At 42.3% G+C, this 21,402-nt stretch overlaps 1 protein-coding gene across 1 annotated transcript in view; it reads left to right on the top strand.

Annotated features, from left to right (window-relative positions):
• MYO1H (myosin IH) overlaps positions 1-21,402 on the top strand; it is a 39,302-nt gene that overhangs the window by 4,355 nt on the left and 13,545 nt on the right. Inside the window, exons 2-17 of the mRNA XM_052797702.1 lie at positions 10,414-10,569; positions 11,698-11,813; positions 12,770-12,968; positions 13,492-13,572; positions 14,016-14,195; positions 15,144-15,242; positions 15,583-15,696; positions 16,094-16,165; positions 16,826-16,945; positions 17,284-17,351; positions 17,691-17,796; positions 18,327-18,407; positions 19,072-19,163; positions 20,564-20,658; positions 20,888-20,934; positions 21,158-21,238. Coding sequence (XP_052653662.1) covers positions 10,444-10,569; positions 11,698-11,813; positions 12,770-12,968; positions 13,492-13,572; positions 14,016-14,195; positions 15,144-15,242; positions 15,583-15,696; positions 16,094-16,165; positions 16,826-16,945; positions 17,284-17,351; positions 17,691-17,796; positions 18,327-18,407; positions 19,072-19,163; positions 20,564-20,658; positions 20,888-20,934; positions 21,158-21,238 — 1,677 coding nt within the window. The 5' untranslated portion in view covers positions 10,414-10,443. The remainder of the gene's footprint in view (positions 1-10,413; positions 10,570-11,697; positions 11,814-12,769; positions 12,969-13,491; positions 13,573-14,015; positions 14,196-15,143; positions 15,243-15,582; positions 15,697-16,093; positions 16,166-16,825; positions 16,946-17,283; positions 17,352-17,690; positions 17,797-18,326; positions 18,408-19,071; positions 19,164-20,563; positions 20,659-20,887; positions 20,935-21,157; positions 21,239-21,402) is intronic.

The raw sequence follows: 21,402 nt of genomic DNA, 5'->3' as shown, positions 1-21,402 counted from the left end.
GGGAAATGCGATACCAATACTTACTTTATCTGTGGCCTTCCTGCTGTGTCCAGAACTGTGCATTCTCTCTTCGGACTGTCCTGAAGACTTGTAAATACCATGATGGTGTGTTCACTTGTGTTTCAGTAAAACTTAGCACTGCACTGAGGGGTCATGAGTTTTTGCCTTTTTTTTTTTTTTTTTTTTCTATCTGGAATTCTAGTGTAAGATTGAAGATTTGTGATTGTGAAAACCAGAGTGTTCAAACTGTGAAAAGTTGGTTTTCTAGATTTCTCTGCAGCTGGTGCAGATCTGCAACCTGACTGGAGGGCTGGACCTCCTGCCTGCAATGCCCCGTGGCTAGGAGAGGTTTCTCTATCTCCCTTTCTTCTGCCAAGCAAGAGTAATGGTGTGTTTGCTCTGAGCAGGCCAAGTCCTGGTTGAGACCAAACAAGCAATAATTGTAAATACAGAGGGACTGCAACCTAATCCAGGCAGAGGAATACCTGTTGCATCTTCCCTGTAGCTTGGTTGGGGTTTTGTTGTTGGGGTTGTTTTTTTTTAAATTTTCCAGGGGTGGCCCTGTCCTGCTGTGTGTTCTCTGCAGTTACCAGAGCAAAATGAAGGTCTGAGCGGTGCTCTGGTCAACACAGAAGGCACCTTAGCAAGGTGTCTCTTGCTGTTCATCTGCAAGCCTTTTGATTACATGAACTTATTGCTGTTTAATGCTACTCTCCCAGTAACATGTGGACCGTCAGATGGTCAAGGACTGTCCTTCTCTTTCCTAGAAGTTGAATAAATCTGCTCTCCCTTATTTCCAGAAGCTTTAACTCTGAATGTTGGCTTTCCAGCTAGAAATCCTGAGCTCTGTTAGCTAGGGAATACATTTTGTGGAGCTTATCAGGAATTTGTGCTTTCTAATAAGATGTCCTGTTCTGCAATTAATAAAGATTCAGGATTCATTAAGGACCTGCCTCTGGTCCAGCAGCAGCGGTAAATCTAAGCATGTCAGTGCTGAAGAAAACTCTGGCATTTGTATCTAAAAAGCAATGACTGAGAGAGTATTTAAATATCTGTGTTCTGGCCTGACGGGATTTGTAGCTGGATTTTATATGGTCTTAAATTTCCCAAGTGAGGTGTGATTGCTGTTGCTTTCCTCACTCATAGAGCTAGCATGTCTGGAGTGCAGGGGCAAAAGCAGAGTTTCAGGCAGCATCTCTGCTGCACGCAAAACAAGCTGATAAAGCAAAAGGGTCTTTCCTAGCAGTTGTTATGGCTTTGTCAATTAAAAGGTTATAAAGAAATGTTTTACACTTTAGGTCAGGTGCCTGAATGCATTGGTGCCTGCTGACAGCGCTGTAACCTGGGAGCAGTGGTGCAAACTGGAATCCCGGAGGTGAATGGGGAATTTTGGGGCAAGGAGGGCTTTTTTTACTAACCTGGTCCAGAAAAGCAGGCTCAGTGGCACCAACCCAAAATCTGAGCTGCTCATATTAACCTGACAGGCAATTGTTTTATTAAAGCTGACGGGCTGAATGGGACTCTTTTTAATGATATTCTTTACCTGTCTCATTGTGTTAAAGTGGGGAAAGGGGAAGGGGGGGGGGGGGGGGGGAGAGGAGCGAGCAGGGTGAGCGATGGCAGGTGGAACCGAACATCAGCACCAGTTTCATGCCTTGAACTGCCCGGCACAGCCGATGTAGACCCCGCGTAACAAGAAAGAGTTGCTAAGAACAAATCTCTATTGTTCCCCATCATCTTTAAATGAGTGTCAAAGTAGGCAGGGGGGCTTTGACCGTTAACCGCACAATTTAGCCTGCCCGTTGTGTCCGGCAGCCCCCACCGCCTTGGAGTTTCTCAGATGAGAAAAGGCGGCCTCAACCCCTTATAAATGGGCCAACTCTTCTCCTTTGTGTGCAGACTGCCCAGTGTGAAATCTGCAGTGACGTTAAATGTTTTCTAATGAATAATTACTGAAAGGAAATGTAGGAATATATGTGTAATGGATTGTAGCGCATTAAAATGTTTTATTTTGGGCACAAAAATGTTGTCCTTCACCAGCGCTGCGATTGTTTCAGGAAGCCTTTTGTGGGGGTTTGATTCTCAATGGATTATCTGTGAGCGCTTGCATTTCAAATAGAAATCAAAAGGGTCCTTTGGCAAACTAATGTTTTTCAAAATGGCAGCCATGAAGCCCATTTAGTATTTAAAGTTTGGGTTTTAAAGAAATGTTTGAACTCTGGAGATTTTCTCACTTTTTTTTCTTTCTTTTGATTTATGAAAGTGAAGTGGTTCACCTCGACCTCTCCTCTATTGAGACAGACAGACAGTCACCCTTTAACAAGTCTATAGCAGACTATGCCCTGGAGACAGACAAGAGGCCTTAAGAACTGTTGGCATTTCCCTAGGCTGTTGATTAACCTTAAACCCCTCTTACTCTGTATTCTTTTGAAAAGAAATTGGGTTACAATGTTTAAATTTTTCCGCAGTATAATTGTATTTATGAATTCTCTTGCCTTGAAAAATGTGTACGGTAGTGCAAGATGGCCCAAGTTTCTTGTTACAGACCCAAGATGTCCCTTTTCCATGGTGCTGCTGCTGCATTTCCAAGCACAGGCAACATATAGCATTTCGGTTTCATTATAAACGTGGAAGAGATTTCCAGAGATATAGGGGCCGGTCTCATGGAAATGTCTAAAAATCATCTCATCTTTTTGTTGGCTTTGCTACAATTGGACAACCGTAACTTGGTCACTTGATGGAGATCTGGTCTGCTTTAATCTGTTTTGTGTGTGGCTCTGGTTTATCTGCAAATTACTCTGAATAGATTAATTCTTACAAGCCACGCCAAAGTTTCCAGAGTAGGAGGAAAGTGTTTCCCCATCACCCTGGGCTCACTGTTCTTGGGTGGTGACGTATTGCTCCAAGTCCTATTGCCAAGCATATAGCTCTTTGATGGTCTGAATTCTCTTTGGGGATGAAGGGACAGGGTCCTGGCTCCTCCTGGAGCAGACACTGTGCAGGCAGCTGCCTGTAGCCCTGTTCCAGCAGCCCTACAGCATGCTGTAATCTTGACCTTGAGGTCACTGCCAGAGTTGAAGGAAGACACATGATTGCTGGGACCTGTCCGTGCTGTCCCGCTGACCTTGCCAAGCAGGCTCTTGCAGAACATCTTTCTTTACCACTTTTTACGGTCAAGCACTGTCACTGCCCTTTTGGCCAACTTCTCTTGAGAGCCTTAGGTGGAGGAAGGTGGAGCAGAGCCCAAGGGGTTTCCTTGTTGTAATCCTTGCAGTGCCACCGTCCAGTTTTCAGGACTCTTAATGAGCAAATTCCTGTTGCACACAAAGGGTGCGGGGACTGGGTCAAGGAGCGCTGCCTCTTGCAGTAAATGAGTATTTCCAAAACAGAGCTCTGATGGTTCTAAAGGAATCTGTATTAGCAGTGTTGCTCCAAGCTCATCTGTCCTGAGCAAGTCTGAGGCTCTCATGTCTATTTTAAATCCTGTGCCTACTTTAAATCAGATGGCTCCAGAGATGTCTGCTTAGTGCACTACGTTTCTGTGGCACAAGTTTTATTTGCTTACATCTCAGGGGTGTAACAATAGAAAAACAGGCAAAAAGGTCATAAATGTTTGGTATCATAGCAGATTTCCTAGGATGCCAGCTGGAAACAGAGCTGAACAAATAGACTGAACTGTGCTTTAAGATCGCTATGTCCAGCGTTAGATAAAGGTCTAGGTTTTGGAGAGGATGGGAATGGGAAGCTTTTTTGCAGAGATCATAACACGAGTATGCTCTTGTTGGTAAGAATTATCTTTCCATTACCAAAAACTGATTCCGTTGGGAAATGGATGGTTCTGTTAAACAGGTGTTTCTTTCCAGTTCTCTATGGAAATATAAGTTGAGGGGGGTTGATTTTTGAATATTCTTGTTCATAATCAGTATTTATTAGCTGAGGATAAGTCAGAAATGCCTTTGCCCGAATCAGCTTCCCAGATCGTACTGTTTGCCTGTTTTCCTCAATGACTCCGAGCCATGAGGTAAGCTACCTTAAGTTCTTCGTGTTGTTGTAAGACCAGGTGAAGGTATTTTGTGGTGCAGGAAGGGTTCTTCCTCTTCTGTAGACCATGACCTTGCTATGACTCTGTTTAGGAGGACACCTTTGTTAGTCAGTGAGGTTGGACTTGAGTGTGAAGCTGCTTAAATACAGAGCTTTTTACAGGATTGAAAGCATCATCTGGAGGGTGGTTGAACAGAACTGAGAGGTCACTTGCTGCTGCTCCTGGATCACTGGCTACCCAAATGGAGGGGTTTTATTCTGTCGACAGTTTTTATGCAGAGAAGCAATCACGAGAAAATAGTTGTTGTTGTCTTCGACAGCTGGGCAGAGGGGAAGAAAGAGCTGGCACCGTGTGGGAGTCGGTGGCAACTGGAGTCCAACCCGAGAGAGTCATTTCTGGAGGGGAGAAACGGTCTGTTGGATAATCCGTGGAAACTTCAAACTGGAAATTAAAATGGGTTTTGCAGTGACCTCTAGTGGGAAGCCAGGCTGGGAGCTGCAGGAAGGGGCTGAGGAGCCTGTTCAGGGGTGATGTATTTTGTGCCTGGATTTGCTCAAATTACCCATCAGAAAGGTTAGAGTCCATTGCTTCATCTTCAGGCTTGGACTTCAGTCTTTCGGCGCGATCTTAAAAATGTCATCAAGTGGTGCTGTCGGCATAAACCTCATCACAGCTTGAGTGCTGACAGCACGTTAGATAATTCATTAAACGAGGAGGATGTTAGCATCCCTGCCCAAGGAGGGACACATGATACTTGGTGTCAGTGGGCCCTCACTTCAGCCCTGTTAACTCTTTATGGAAGAAGCGTGGGTTGGAGGAGTTGATGGGAGATGCTGCGGCCAGGGGGGTGCAGGTAAAGCAGGAGGCATGCGTGACATAAAACCACTTCTGAATGGGTAGGGTGGTGGTAAGGAAATCCAGCATCTCTGGTGGGTTGGGATGGTTTGGGGGGGTGTGGAAGATCCCTGAGAAGATTTTTCTGCTGTTCTCATGGGAATTGGTGGCCTTATGGGTACATCTGGAGTCTGGTGGCTTGCGTGGCATTTTGCTATAGATAAGGGTGCTTGCCTGACCAGGTGGGTAAGAGGCTACTTGAAAGACAGGCTGGGTGAGATGGTGCCCACCTGAGGCTCTCGCCTCATATTGTATTTGCATGGGTAGCATGTAGCATGGTTTGTTTGGGTTTTTCCAGTGCTTCCAAAATAGCAGTGGCATCATAACCGATCTTCTTCTTCCCCTATACATTAATCTCTTCTATGGCATTAAACCAAAGAAACAGCAACAATTAACTTTGGAGCCTGTTGAAAAACAGAGTTCTGAGCCTCTGGCAAAGCTAAGTAATTTTGCAAAGTTGCTTTCATTAAAAAAAAAAAAAAAAAAAAAGTAAGTTGTTTTTCTAACTGTTCCTTGCCAAGTCTTGTTTGTTTGTTACAAACTGGTACAAACTTTGTCAAAGAAACTAGTCTGTTGCTTCTGACCTTAATTTAGGCCTTTTTCAAGAGCTGCACATCTCATGAATTTGTGTTGTGATCCATTGCAGCTCCTCGTAGTTTCAATGTTGATAGACAAATCCCTGTGGGAAACAAAAAAGCCCTCATTGTAGCGAGGGAGAGATTTTCTGATAGGAGCTTGTGTCTCAGTAGGCAAGAAGGAAATCTCCTGACTCTTAAGTGATGAGGAAAGGAAAATAATCCTTTAAAAAGAGCACTCTCTTGCTGGGGTAATGAGCACTGACAAGTTGGGGGGGGGGGGGTATATCTCTTACTGATGATGATACCAGGTAAGCACAAAACTTTTAGTAAACTTCCAGAAATAGGGTGGGGGACAGGGTGGCAAATGGTACTGTGATAATAAAATTGCCTGACCTCAGCAACAGCAAAATACTGAGAAAATCTGAGCACAAAGTAGCCCAGAAAAGAGTTCAGGAATTTTGTCTAACAGGGAACAGTGTCACTTACCAATTAACATATGAGTGAGAGAATTAGGTTAAGGAAACTTGATCAGGTAGATGGCCATAGTGGTTTCAGGCTTATTCTTTCATGCTTCCCAGCTTGGAGAGAAGGTAAAAGTCTCTTGTCCAGCTTGTCCCAAGTGCTTTCTCAGAAGGACAAATCCACCTTAAGTTGTTTATAGTCCATCTTTCTAGTGAAATGACAAACTCTAACCTTGTCAGGCAGCTGCTGTGCTATGACCAAACCAGAGTGGAAAAAATGAGTATCAACTGTTTTGGGGGGGGGGGGAAATGAGGAGAAAGAGTTCAGACTGTGATGTGGTTTGAGATCTATATGCCTTAGGGCAATCTCAATTTAAAATTTTCAGTTTAAATTTTTTGGCCTGGTCCAGGGTATCTGTAGAGCAAGGTGGGTTTCAGGGCATTATTAATTTGATTAATACTGTGTGTATATTTTGAGAGTGAAGCTGTTCACATATTCTTTTTGCTTGTAGCAATTCTGCCAAAAAAACTGCTTTACCCTGGGAGAAAAATCAGGTTATTTCTTACTCAGACTGTCAAAAATAACTTGAAATAACTGAGAGCTGAAAGAAAACAGTCGAGAAAGACAGGAAGCTTTATATGCCATAAGCCCTGAAAGAGGTGGTATGGGATAGTCCAGATGAGAGTGCTCCTCCTGTATAGCACATTGATGTGTGGCAGTTAGACACCACAGGCATATGCATGTATCTAGAAATGTCTAGACAGGGCTAATTCAGGATGTAATAGCTCTGGTGTGTTGATGCTGGTCTGGTACTAGAGGCTGCTGACTCAGCAGTTGCTGCGTGTGCCGGGGTAGGTATCTCGATGGCTTGCTAGAGAGAAGCACTGACTGTGCACAGAGCAGAGGGTGTATTGGGGAGGTATTGTTCCTGCAGCCAGGCCAAAGCCTCTGCTTTAAAAATGGATTTGCAATTAAATTCAAAGACATCTCTTACCTGGTAAGACGTGCTTGAGTTTGAGAACTCATTCAACAGCCTTGGCTTCATAGGTTTGATTGCTTTTAATTCTCTGTCACTGGATACTGATTTATTACAGCCTGAACATGCTTGATTTGAGAGATGCATATCTTTACTGGTCTGGGGTGATGGTAGATTCCTTCTGTTCTTGACCTGGAGCTAACAAACAGCTGCTCTGTTAAGCCTGGTAAGACCTGACCAAGCTGTGTGAGTGTTGAAGAAGGTTGCGTGCCCTCCCAACCTGGGCAAGGGCTGGGCTCCAAGCTCAGCTGCCCTTGTAGCAAAGATCAAGATAGTCAAGGTGACTAAGACAAAAGTTTCCCTGCTAAATGGTGAAGAAGGTATTAGGGCAAAAGAAATAATAAATATCTATTTCTGAACTCTGGCACTTTGTTTATGAAATGTATACTTGTGTATGTTAGATAAAAATAGTAACCTTGCAGCAACTTACGTGGAGCAGATAAAGTGGTTTTAGAGGGAAAAAAACCACCTATCTTTTGGTAACAAAAAATCTGTAGATTGCACTGCCAAATAATACTGAATACTACTCGGATGGGATAGACACTTAACAAAAATGATTACTCTTGGTAATTTGCACTACAGCTGCCCATTTGTCTCATTTGCAATACAGTGAAGTTACAAGATTGCTAAAAACGTTTCCAGAATAGATTTTTTTATTTGGATATTACCATGGTAACTATGCTCAATACAAAACCAGGTATGACTGAATGTTTTGTCATCTGTATTAGTCCAGAACAGAGAGACTGAAATGATTACTACTATCCCACTTAATACTGCACTCTGAAAAGCCATTCTGTCAAGTCTTCCAATGATTTTGCAAAGCTATAATAATCTTTTTGGGAGATGTCACGACTACCAGGGTGACTCGTGGTGGGGGAACATCAGCACTAGCAAGTATTGAACAGGTTACTTGGTTTAGAGGCAAGTAGTCAGCATGAAAGTAGTAGTGACTGTGACTAGTGGTTTGAGTATCTCTTAGGTTCTTGAAGTTTGTAGAATCAAATTAAATGTTTAACAGGACAATGAATAAGAGAGATTTTTTTTTTTTTTTCCTAACTCATTCCTGGAGATATTCATATCCCTGGAGATATTCAAAAAGCGAGTGGACAGGGTACTCCAGGGCATGGTTTAGGGGGCATGGTTAATGGTTGGACTCGATGATCTTGAAGGTCTTTTCCAACCGAAATGATTCTATGATTCTATGATTCCTCCCTACATAAGTAGTGGGGTCTGTACAGGTATCGATCTGAGAAGCTAAGTCATCCTTTATGTTGTCTTCCAAACTGATGGAACCTGAGCTAAGGACAAGTACAACAAACGGATAAGATACATCATGTGTAGAGGAGAAAAAAGAAAAGGTTATTAATATTAGAAGGAAAAAATGTAGGTATCTTTCTGGCAGAAGAAAGAAGTAGTTGCAGTCACATTATGCCATGGCTCAGGAGAAATGAGAAATACTATTTCCTGCCAACCTAGAGCTGGTAATGCAGTCATCTGGAGGCAGTGGATGTAAAAGGCAAAAAAGTAATTACTCATGTGTAAAGTTAGTGCAGGTGTGATTTACTTATTTTTAAACTATGATAGGATTTAAATAGTATGCTTTCAGAATATCTTTCTCTCTGGAGTATTGTGGTAATGTTACTGCTCAATGTAAATCTCAAAGCTCGGATAACTCTTTCAACGCGAAAAGCAGATGAATGTAAAGAATAGGCTGTACTAAAAATGAGACTAACATTAAAATTCCTGTTTAAGAGCTGACTCTTCTGAGCCTCCCTCAGTCATAAAGAATATTGTGCAGTTGGGTCCTTTGCTCTTCATTTTAGTGAAACCCCGCTTCTAAATCCACCAAGCCTTAGTGTCCAAAGTGTTGTTGTCTTCCACCAGTGCTATGCAGGCTCATCCCAAAAGCCTACTGCCAGAGTCAGGGTTTGCCAAAGCTTAGCAGAAACATTTTACATTGTGCCTATTTACAATTTGTAAAGCTTCTGCTTAAAAAAGAAAAAAAAAAAATGGGGGCGAGGGAAGTGATGTGGCACTGCATAAACAGGCCATCATTGTCCTTTTAGTGCTTGTTCAAAATCTTACACACAATCGCACAATCTTCTTGAGCAGTGGAGCAGCAAAATGTAAAAAACCCCAATGTCACGAAGGGCAATATGAGAATAGTGAAGGTGCTGGGCTTACGTGCATGTCCCTGAGTCTGAGGAGCTGCTGCGTGCATTCAGCTGATGGCTGCTCAGCCAGCTTCTCTCCCCTAATTTGCAAAACCTGGGAACCCAAAAAGGTAAGCTGCTCAAAATGTATTAACTTAATTTCTGTCATAAGGGAAATATTTTATGCATTAGGGTAGGAATTCTTCTCTAAACTGTGTCATCCTGGTGTCTTTAAAAAAACTAAAGAAACCAAACCCCCAAAAAACCTACCAACCTACTAAATGGCACACTTATTATTGTAGAATAAAGAATATCCTGTTTGCCTATTTGCTAGCATGAAATTACCAGCTTGATTTAATTAAACAAACATGCAATTTATTCTTTTCTGGGAAACAAGAGCTTGATCCTCAGCAATGAGTATTTTCAGCATAAAGTCAACTTCCACGGTGAAGAATGGGAAGTGGAGCATGCAAAAGAATTCTGTTTTGTCAGTGACATCCTTTTTGCCTCCTTCAGCCTTTTGAGGAAGAGGTAGTGTATGTGCTAGTAAAGGTTTAACTGTTTCTCCAAATTGCCGTTTGATTAGTTTTATCAGCTTGGTGGCCTCACCAGTGCCTGCCCAGGTCTCTTGCTGGTGTGTAGGGACATCTGCTGCCCAACTCGGAAAGTTGACTTCCATCTGCTTGCAGAAGGCACAACAAATAATGAAGCAGTCTTGTGCAGAGTAGTATTGTAAGATTAATCTTTTTTCCCTAAAGGTCAAGTTCAATGCAGCCTTTTCCAGAGATTCTCCATTTTCGTAGTTATATCTGTATAAAGTAGTTGCAGGTGGTGTAGAAACTAACAGTTTGTCTGGTATCTTCGACCATTAACTTCCAACTTTGTGCTTGCAGCTGCTTGGTCTAGACTGAGTTAATGAAGTGTCCCAGATCATAACTGCATCTTTGGAGTTAGATTAGTCTCAAACAACTGTTACGTTAGTGAGGGCTGCCTGGAAACTTTGGTCTTCCTCTCGGATCACAGTAGTGAGTCTCAGACATCTTGACTGTAAAGCAGTTGGACTGCAAACTCGCCTGGTATGAAATTGCCATCTTTGGGGAAGGTGTCAGTAACAGCTTGGATAATAATCTCCTGGCATTACCCATGCAAGGTTGATTTGGCCCGGGGGTATGGGGAAGGACTTAGCTGACCCTTAGGGTCCCTAATTGGTGTCTCCTAAATCAGTTTCACACAACCTTTGTGTTGTAGAAAGAAGTGGAAGATAACACTGACGCAAACATGGAAGGGGCTCTGATAGCCCGGGACAGAGTTGGAGTGCAGGACTTTGTTCTCCTGGACTCCCATACCAGTGAGACTGCTTTCCTGAACAATCTTCGCAAGAGATACCAAGAGAACCTCATCTATGTAAGTGCTGGTCACGTGGATTCATGCAGCCTATGGCAGATGAAATGTCTTTAAGGGTGGCATGTATATATATATATAAAAATAAAAAAATTGTTGCCCATCTAGATGGGATGCAAGCTAAAACTGCAGGGGCAGGAGGCACTATCAATACAGAGAATACTCTCCCAGTTTTGGTTTCATTGTGCTCTGAGACAAACCTCATTAGATGTTAGTAGTACCCAGCAGAGTGATCACCCAGTAGTAGTCTGTCTGCTTTAGCTAATGAAAATAATAGTCTCAGCCTGCTCAGAGTTGCCTTACAAAGATCCAAACAATATGCAGTAGTGTTTCACTTTCCTATTCCCTTGCTACCTTTGAAGGCCAGGCAGTGCTGAACATGGTATCTCACTTGTCTGAGAAGTGCTGAGTACTTCGTGGTGCAAGCTAAGATGACTTCACAGCCATGTCCATTTTCTCAGCTGCCTTGAGGTTATACATTGGCTTACAGCAGTGGCAAGTAGTATCTAAATGTCCTTTGTCAAATGAGGACTGATATTTGTATAACACTAATGGAAAGAATTGAAAAGAAGGTAGAACAAGGCATTTTGATGTTCTGAAAATGTATACAAATAAGGGAGAATGTAATGTGTCCTGAAATGTGTTATTTGATCACCTTTCACAGTCAAGAAGGAATTTTTTCTATTGATCAGCTATCTGTGGAATAGACACCCTACGTGGCTTTCCTTCACAGCATTAGTTATTGGTCATTTCCAGAGATTTTTGTGAAACAGAGCTGGGATAGTATATGCATTATTATGTTAACTTGAAGTAGGAAAAAAAAAATCCTATAAGCGTCTTGAGATATTAAGACTTTGTACATGAAATGTAAGGTTTTAAGCTTGCTGTCTTTGTTCAACTCTTAACTGGGTAGTTTTGGAAGAAGTTGGTATTGACTTTGAAATAGCAATGCCTGTGGAGGGTTTTTCTGTGGGGTGTTTTTTTTTTTTCCCTTCTCTCATAACAATTTCTGTACCATCTTTTCCAGTTGTTCTTGCATAATGTCCTGATGTACTTGACTCCTCTTTTGGGAGTTGTCACTGCAGTGATGGAACAGGTTTCCTACCTGTTTGCATTCTTTTCTCACTGCAGACGTATATTGGTACTCTTCTTGTATCTGTCAACCCTTACAAAGAGCTGGATATCTACACAGTGACACAGATGCAGCTTTATCGAGGGGTAAACTTTTTTGAACTGCCACCACATCTGTAAGTAGAACTCTTAGGACTTCAGTTTATATCAATAAACTGGGTTTTCTCTGTAATGCTCTGTAGTAGCAACAAGGACGTGTATCCGCAGTCACTAGGTCCAGTGAATGCTGGTAAGAATATCTTCCTGTAGGTAAGGATGTCTTCTAGCTGACTGTGAGAATAAAAGGGGAACAAAAGGATTGCAGAAGTGATGTTGGAGAAACTGCAGGAGAAGGGTTATCTTGAAGATAACTGTCCAGACTAGTGCTCAGTGTGTCTTCCTCATTACACATGGTCTAGCCATTGCCTGACTGTGTCCATGTGCAAGTCAACATCTTTTCCTTCCATTGCCCAAAACACTCTGGCCATCTTGCCTTGTCCTCTGAGGCCCCGTGTCAGTGCAGGCAACCACAGGACTAGCACAGTGCTCATGCACAGCCTCCACTTGGACTTCCCAGGAGGGGAAGAAACGTGAACTTCTGAACTCTGAGCTGAAATTTTTTTGATGGTTGGAAGTTGTTGGGTGGTTTGCTGAGTAGGTTTTTCTTTTTTCTTTTTTCTTTTCCTTCCTAAGTGGCAAATTGGTGAAAGCTCCACTATTGGTTATCTTTGTCTCTATCAGCACAAGTTAAGATCTTCCCTTTACTGGAATCAAAACTGGCTCCTCTGCTTTGGAAGAGGGAGTCCCTGCTGCGTATAAACTGTATTCACCAGGAATACATGCAGCTTATATAAATCCTACAGCAACAGTGGGGAAAAAGAACAAGCCCTATCTGTCCCTCAAATACAGACTGGGTTTTTACTATGAGGCCTTGACTCAGTCTCATGTTTTGAGCTGTGCTTTCCCATCATGTCTAATACTTGTAATGTTAGATGAGGAGAAAGTACTTCTGAAAAACCTTTGATACTCTGCCTCCCGTTGCCATTTCTAACGGAAGCTTCTCCTTGGAATACTTCTTGTGATCCTTGTTCAGATATGCCATAGCTGACAATGCCTACCGGGTGATGTGCAGTGAGTACAACAACCATTTCATCCTCATCTCTGGGGAGAGCGGAGCTGGGAAGACAGAAGCATCCAAGAAGATCTTGCAGTATTATGCAGTAACCTGTCCAACTACAGAGCAGCTGCAGATTGTCCGTGATCGTCTGCTACTTTCCAATCCTGTTCTGGAGGTAAAAACTAAATAAAGGTGCAAAATGCCAAAGAGTTGGCATAGATGGCCTCACTCCACAAGACTTTCATGCAAGTCTACACATCTGCAACCAGGAATGGCCTCCTGTTTTACGTGACTTTGCACCTGCATACATAACATAAATAATAACACACATTCAACTTCTTGGCAGCACAACCTCTGAAAGAATGCTTGGGATTTAATATCCCTCAATGTTTAGAAATTTAAACTTGGGTTTTATAGTGGAGGATAGCTGAAATCTGGGAGTACAAGGAAACTGTACACTGTACAACAGTTCCTTGTGGCTTCAGTTACAGGTCGTACAAGAAAGAGTGATAATTTGTTCAGCTGAATTCTACATTACAGCTAGGAAAATACATTAGTTTGTATTTCTTTAATCCCACTAAATTCAGTAGTAGGACTCAGCTGATGTCGCAAATCTTTGTTACTGGAACTTTGTCCTAGCTGGTGGTCACGTTCTCAGTAAGATGAAAAAATGACTTAATTTATCTGTTTACTCATAGGCTTTTGGAAATGCAAAAACTCTGCGTAATGACAACTCTAGTAGATTTGGGAAATACATGGATATCCAATTTGATTTTAAGGTGAGAACAAACTTAATGGACCGCTATTAAAACAAGCTGTATCAGTGAACCTCTTGGACCCTGACCAGGCAGCATAGGATTTATTAAGACTTACACTGCAAATTTCTGACCCTGTTTTTACAGGCGTTGCATTTTGCGAGTAAAGTGACTAGTTATACATCCTGAAAGCTTATATAGGATATTACTGGCAATGCTGCCAGTGCTCAGTAGAAAGCTAATAAAAATTGTTGTAAAGCACAAGTTATGCTAGAAGGACAGCAGACTCTTTAGATACGGCTTGTACTGTAGTTGGATACTAACTCTTAAACACAAGATGGCAGATAAGTAACAGCAGTTACATGCTTCTCCTGACACTGCTCCTTGTTCCTAGGTGTGGAGGAATAGCCGTCGCAATGATGTTATTTATAACTGTTGGTGTTGATCTGACTGCTTTGTTCTGCCAGGGAGAGCCAGTGGGAGGGCACATCCTCAGTTACCTCATTGAGAAATCCAGAGTTGTCCACCAAAACCATGGAGAAAGGAATTTCCATATTTTCTACCAGTTATTAGAGGGTGGAGACAAGGATCTTCTTTGCTGGCTTGGGCTGGAGCGCAACCCCCAAAAGTATGCATATCTCATCCAGGTCGGTGAGAGCTTGTCCCTCTCTCTGTGTCTTACATCTCAAACTGTAGGGATTACAAATGCAACTTTCCTCACTTACAAGTGTGCTGCTGAGCTGCTAAGAGAACCTGCTGTGAATCACGTTACAGCAAAACTCGCAGGCAGGGTGGCTGCAAACGTATTTGCCCTGAGGCTGTCGTATACTGTTCTACCCTGGGTGCTTTTGTAGCAGGAACTGTTCTAGCTGTGCTGGACTAAAGATGCATGTGAAAAGTGGCTTATAAGGGATAATATCTCTTATTGAATCAGCTGATAATAGTTGTGGGGGCAGAAACAAGCTTTTGGGCAATGTGACCCAGTGACAGCAAAGCCATCAGAGTTTTAAAGTCACTTACACAATTAGTAAGAATCCTGGTGAATTCCCCACGCTCTGTATTCTGCGGAGTACTATCTGTCTGCAAGTTACACTTTGTATGAAGGCATTTCTTCTGAGGCTCCTGTGTCAGAACCTGGTATAAAATGAGTTTCTTGGGATTTATGGACCTCATATTATAGAGGTCCATAGGTATGGTTATGCAGGATACAGCTCACTTTGTGTTAGTGCTCTGTTTCCTTTCTTCCTGGGTAGTGAAGAGTACTTGGGCAGAAGATATTATTAGCATAAAAATGGAAGATGGCTGTAAGCTCAGGCTCTTCACAAGACTTGGTCATTTTATGGTAATCACTATCCAAGCTCAATGCTTTAAGTTATCTGAAGCTTTAAGTATAAACTGAAAGATCTGATCAAATGATCCACTTCCAGGATTAGCAGGAGTGAAATAAACTTGCTAGCTAGTTGCAGGCTGCATCTATACAGGCTGAAGGAACTGGAAGTGAAAGCAGTATGCCCAGTAGTATGCTATGTTTGTTGCTGATAATAAAATTGCTTTGCCAATTAATTCTACTAATTCATCTTTCTTTTACTGTATAGGGTCGATGTGCCAAAGTGTTTTCTATTAATGACAAGAATGACTGGAAAATAGTCCGCAAAGCTTTTTCTATCATCGACTTTACTGAAAAAGATGTAGAGGTATGCATGTTAAAAGGGACTGAGCCTACCAAAGGGAGTTTAAGGAAAGACAGCAGCACATTCCTTACTTAAAAGTGATGGAAGAAGTCTTGCTTGGGAGAGGTGTCAAGGATGGAATAGGACATCATTTGGGGAGGTTTGAGGGAGTGGGTGGGTGAAGAGCTCTATCCCTTGGTACAGCATGATGGTGACTGGTGGTAGCATATCTCTGAAGCAGGTTGTCTGACTCTCCTCCTTCAGCCTAGCTAATATTCTGTTTATTAGCATGTGTAGGAAAGATTAGTACCATCCCATGGAGCTGTGGGAACCTTTTTTCTAATGCTATATGTCTTGTTATCAGCATCTCTTTGGAATTGTCGCTAGTGTCCTGCACCTTGGGAATATTCAGTTTGAAGAAGATAGCAATGGACATGCCATCATTTGTGATGGCACACAGATCAAATGGATTTCGAAGGTATCTCACTCTTCCCAGATAGTGTCAGTATTGCAAGTGCTATGAAGAAAGCCTTAACCTTGCTGTGTTTTCCTCTTAAAGACAAAAAAATCTCTTCCCAAAAGCAGGAGGACTGCTATATAAATACCTAGCTCTTGCTATAAATTATTGTGAATTGTAGGGCCCCTTTTTTCTACAGCAGAGTAACAGCATGCTTGGATGAGTGTCAGCATCTCTCTGAAACTTCCTTGCTTATTGTTGCCCAAAGATGAGTATACCTGAGATCTACCAAGGCTGACATCCCCCTGAAATGAATGGGAATGGACTGGGGGTTATGCCCTACAGATCACATGATACTGCTTATTTAAGCAGTCTCCTCCTGGCCATACTCTGAGTGCAAGTATTTCTTTCTCTGCAGCTACTGGGTGTGCACTTGTCCATTCTGCAGGAAGCTCTCACCCATCGGAAGATTGAAGCCAGATCTGAAGAGGTATCAAGTAGTCCTTTGTTACCCCAGGCAGCTGGGAGCCACCCCAGCTGTGGTCGTAATGGATGAGGAGCTCTGTTCTTAGCAGTGTTACAGTAAAAACAGATCACTCCGGCTGTGCCTCTCCTTCTCTGTATCACCTTCCTCTTCTAGCCCGAGCTGTTAAATAAAAACATATTCCCAGTATTAGAGTTTTACTGCTGAACAAGGTAGTAAGTATGAAAAAGCTAGGAACGGGGACTTGCAGGCAGCCCTGAGTTTGGCTCAAACAATTTCCTTTTGTTTAGTCCCTGGAGTGCTGCCTGGGAAACTGGGCTGCATAAACAGAGAAAAGCACTGGGAAAAATTGTTCTTTGAGCATTTTGTACCAAGTTTAATAAAATAAAACTAAAAGGAAGTCGGAATACTCCTCCCCACTTGTCTAAATTAGTAGTCTCCAAAACAAGGTATCACAGTCCTGCTGGCTTGTGGCCACGCACCAGACTGAAGTAATGCTGATGGTAAATAGAGCTGTAGGCAGCTACAGTTCAGGTAGGCTGAGCACTGTGCTGTGGTATACAACAACATGGCTGGTTCTCCAAGCCGCAAGTGTGAACTGGCTTTGTAGAACTTTGCTCTGATCATCTGTGGTATTTATCATCCCTGGCATATCTTTATTTTTAGGTCCTAAGCCCATTGAATGTGGATCTGGCATTCTACGCTCGAGATGCAGTAGCAAAGGCAATTTATGGACGAACTTTCACTTGGCTAGTCAACAAAATTAACGGCTCTTTAGCCAACAAGGTTGGTTTCTTTTCTAGTGTCCTCCTAGACACTGAGTGCTCCTAACATGCTGAGCAGAGTTTCTCCAGTAAGGCCCTACAGCACTCATCACCAAATGATAATTGACATAGAGGCATCCCATGGCACTGACCTGGAAAACTGTTGAGTTAGGTGTGGAAGGTGGCGTGTTAAATAGTTTTAGCAGTTCATTACCTGCTTTAAAGTGACTAGTCCCTTAGCATGCAACACAAAGCTCTCAAAGAGAAAGTTTAAAATTTAGGTGAAAGAAAGAACATGAAACATGCAGGGAAGAAGCATCAGCTGAAGCAACAATTAGAGAGCAGTGGTGTCTTTAACAGGATTCAACTCGGAAGACAGTTATTGGCCTGCTGGATATCTATGGCTTTGAAGTGCTGGACACAAACAGGTAAAAGCAGTTCCTGAGGCCTGGGGTAATCTGTCCTCATGCTGGTGGGGACAAGTGCTGAAGTCCTACATGCCTTCTTGAGTGTAGTCTTATCCCAGCAAGGCAAGCTACAGGTGACTGCAAAATCTGAGTGCAGTGGGTTAGCTGAATGCCCCGGTGAAAGCTTTAGCTTGGACTGCCTGCCTGGGTTTGAGCCATTGGTGCAAGAGTATGGGAGGAATGTATGGGTTGGATCTGTATAGAAGTGGGTGGTTTGGCTTGAAAACAGTAGGTAGTGGTGGGAGAAGTAAAACTGTCCATGAAATAAATAAACACTATGCTCATTTAACCACTCTGAAGCTTTGAGCAGTTCTGCATTAATTACTGCAATGAGAAGCTCCAGCAGCTGTTGATTGAGATGACCTTGAAAGCAGAGCAGGAGGAATATGAACTGGAAGGAATAGAGGTAATTTATTATTTTCCCCCTCCCTTTTTTCTTTGAACTGCCATTACACTGAATGCTTTTGATTATCAATGAAGAAGGCATCCTGTCTTTTTCTTTTTTTTTAGTTTGAGTTGTTCACATGAGAAGTATAAGATAGCCATGGGTCTCATTCTGTAACACTTTTTGCTGTGTAATTTAGCCTAGACTTAATTTACATTATCTAAGAAAGGAGTAGGACATTCCCCAGAACTCAGGAGGTCAGCAGTGACAATGACCTTGTAGAACAGAGGAGCTCCAACAGTGCAGACACTGGACAATGGAGTGCATTAATATACAGAAGAGGATGTTCTGGGCTGCTGAAAGCAGGAAGACTGTAGTGTGGGGTGATAGATTACTGTGCTGTCACTCTTTCCCCAGCAGCTTGGCTGGTCCTAATTTACTATATTGATCTTTACTGGGATTGGAGCCTGGCTCCAAAGAACTTAAAAATTGCAAGGAAAAGATCTTCCTCTAAAACTTTTCTTCTTTTTTCTTTTTCCTCTTATTTCCAGTGGGAACCAATTCCGTATTTTAACAACAAGATCATCTGCGACCTGGTTGAACAGAAGCATAAAGGAATAATCTCCATTTTGGTAAGAACAGAGTTTATGCTTCTTAAATTAAAATGCCTGCCTCTGCTGTACTGTAATGGTCCATAATTGTATTTTTTCCTCTAAGTATGTGATGGGTCTGCATTATTCAGAATGTAAACAGACAGACCTTGTAAATAAAGACCCAGAAGATTAAGGTAGAGGATCTCCTTGCTAGAGAGCTGTGTGTTTTAAAGGAGGTATGCTGCTTCCACAGCAACTCTGAGTGCTTGAGAAGGCAGACCTAGGCCGTTCTCTCCATTTTTTTGCCTGGAGACACTGAGACATGGAAGAAAAGTACCTGCAGCAACCTGGCTGGCTATAGTCAGCAACAGGGATGGGACACAGGCTTCTTCTGAGTACTGTTAGGGAGCCTACAGAACACCAGGAGTGCTTCTCTCACTGCTTTTGTTTAAATGAACTACAAATAGTAAAGGATGAGGCAAGGCATTGCCAAATTTGGAAGAAAAAGCCAGATTTGACTTAACTTGATTTATCTCGACAGTCAGTGAAGCTCAATTTAACTAGGGAATTGCTTGTATAAAATAGAACTCATCCGAGATTGTAACCAAGCCCTTTGGTCTTGCATAACAAAGTTGTACTAAACGTTAGCGAAGAGGGAGTAGTCTGTTCAGAGCAGTGTTTGATCTGGTGTCTGCTGTTCCAGGACGAAGAATGCTTACGACCTGGTGAAGCAACTGATTTGAGCTTCTTGGAAAAGCTGGAAGAGAAAGTAGGAGATCATGCCCACTTCGTGACGTATGCATTTACGCTCTGTATCCTATCACAGAGGAAACTCTTCCTGTCTCTTACCCATAACAGAGTATTGGGGAGGGGACAATATTTGCTTTGTACCAAAGAAAATCAAGCAACCCATCCACTGTCTAACGCTGGTAGAGTATGACCTGGGGTATTCGGGAGGGGGAGGTGGGGATTCCTGTCTCTTTACTAGCGTGTTGCTGATCTTTGAGTCTGGTTTCGTTCCACGCTAAAATTGGCGACTAAAGATTAGATGGCTTTGACCCATGATTTTAGTACGTGATGGTTAGATGGCTTTGGACCACATTGACTCCAGGGAGAGCTGAAGAAGAGGAGCCCAATGCCCTAGGCTGTGAGGGGTACATAATTATTTAAGTCCATCTTGATATGTGTGAGCTTTGAGTATGAAGAGGAAAGAAACATGCTCCTGCTCAGATCTCCCAGATGCGTGGCATTTTGGTTAATACTCAATTTGTTGTATTTTCGGATTCAGTTTTGGTGGCAGATGAACATGTTGGCGCTGGGCTGTTCTGGCACTTCCCAGCAGAAGCCTACTGAAGGGGTTTGACAAATCATCAATTCAGAGTCATGCTGCTGAATTGTCACTGTTTCTACATCTCTGAAGTTAGTTGCAGCCAAGTGGAAAATTTGTAGCCAACTTCCTTGTCACCACAATGCACCTTAATACTGTTCTGCCTGATTAAAAGCTTTAAATAGGAGTGCTAGAGCTACTTAAATGGGATCTGTACTTGGTGATACTCTTGGAAGGAAATTCTGATGTACCAATGTGCTGTTGTGACACAAAACTCTGCTGTTAGTGACTGCTTACAAAGCTGAAACTTAAACTGTTAAGTTGCTCTTTTTTTTTTTTTTCTTCCCCCTCCCTCGAGGAGTCCTTGCTTTCTAAAATTTTCCTGCTATTCTTGAAAATTCTGATTCCTCCTTTGTATTTGCGTTCTTGCTCTAAGGCAAAATGTCTCAACCCTTCCCCCTTGTTTTTACTTTGAAATTGAGGAAGCTGGTGATCTTTTTCTCATGTAGGCAATGAGAATGTATTTAAATGAAATCTTAATACTTCTGGAAAGGGTGATCATTGACAAATGGCAATGGGTAGGTTACAGATATTTTGAGTTTATAGTAGCTGACTTCCATTCTTTAGCACTGAATTTTGCTGTTAGCTGTTCAGAATGGACAGATCGATGATGATTTGATTATGGGCCATAACTGTATAGGCAGAGCCATGTTGATAGAACAGACACTAAATAGACTCCCAGCTCTCCTACAGCTGCTTTTTGTGCAGGTGACTTTCTACAAGCTGAGGAAGTCTCTTTGCTGCTTTTTCTCTTTTTTGTGGTTGGTTTTTTTTGTTTGTTTTGTTTTGTTTTGTTTTTTTCCTGCAGTCGCAAGCTTGCAGACCAGAAAACACGGAAATCCATTGACTGGGTAGATTTCCGCCTCCTTCACTACGCAGGAGAAGTCACTTACTGTGCTGTTGGTGAGTGTGAACAAAGTGCCAGTCTAGAAGTTACCTGAGCTTTTAAGCCAATGCAGTAGATAATAACTTGACGCAAAGATGATTTATAAAATATTTGCCCTCTGAAGGTACTGTTACTTGAAAGTCTTAACCATGAATGTAGTGTGAATCTTGAGGATATAAATTTCCAGATTTTGTGTTAAAGTGTGTAGCCTTCAAAAAGAATTAAGTGGGGGTTTTTTGTCTTCAGGATTTCTGGAGAAGAATAATGATCTCCTGTACAGAAACCTGAAAGAGGTAAGAACAAAAAAGGCTCTTAAGTTACCTTGCTTGAAGCAGAGATGGTTTGCAGAAGATATATTTAATCTCTGTAGCAAACAAGAACATATATTTCTCCTTAGCAATGTTCTTTAGGCACCTCTATGCTCATCCTTACAGCTGTGCTGCTCAGGCTTAGAAGCATCACAGTAGGAATAGCAGGCCTGCTAAATAAGGCAGCTTTTCACTTACCCTGTTTCAGGTGCTGTGCAACTCTAAAAATGGCATCATTAGAGACTGCTTTTTATTGTCAGAGCTAGACAACAGGAGGAGACCAGAGACTGTGAGTTTCATCTTTAGTCTTAACTTTGAACATAAACTCAACTTCCCAAGTCTTGATTTAACCACTGAGCCAGTCCTTAGTCCTGAATTCAGTGGATTTTTTTTTTTTTTTGCTGGTGTTATGTTCCTGCTAGCTTCCTGGTAGTTGAACAGTGATGTTGCTGA

The sequence above is a fragment of the Harpia harpyja genome, chromosome 9 (genome assembly GCF_026419915.1).
Source record: "Harpia harpyja isolate bHarHar1 chromosome 9, bHarHar1 primary haplotype, whole genome shotgun sequence".
Classification (NCBI taxonomy): domain Eukaryota; kingdom Metazoa; phylum Chordata; class Aves; order Accipitriformes; family Accipitridae; genus Harpia; species Harpia harpyja.
The sequence above is the reverse complement of the archived record's forward strand: the minus strand, read 5'-3'. Positions and strand labels throughout refer to the sequence as shown.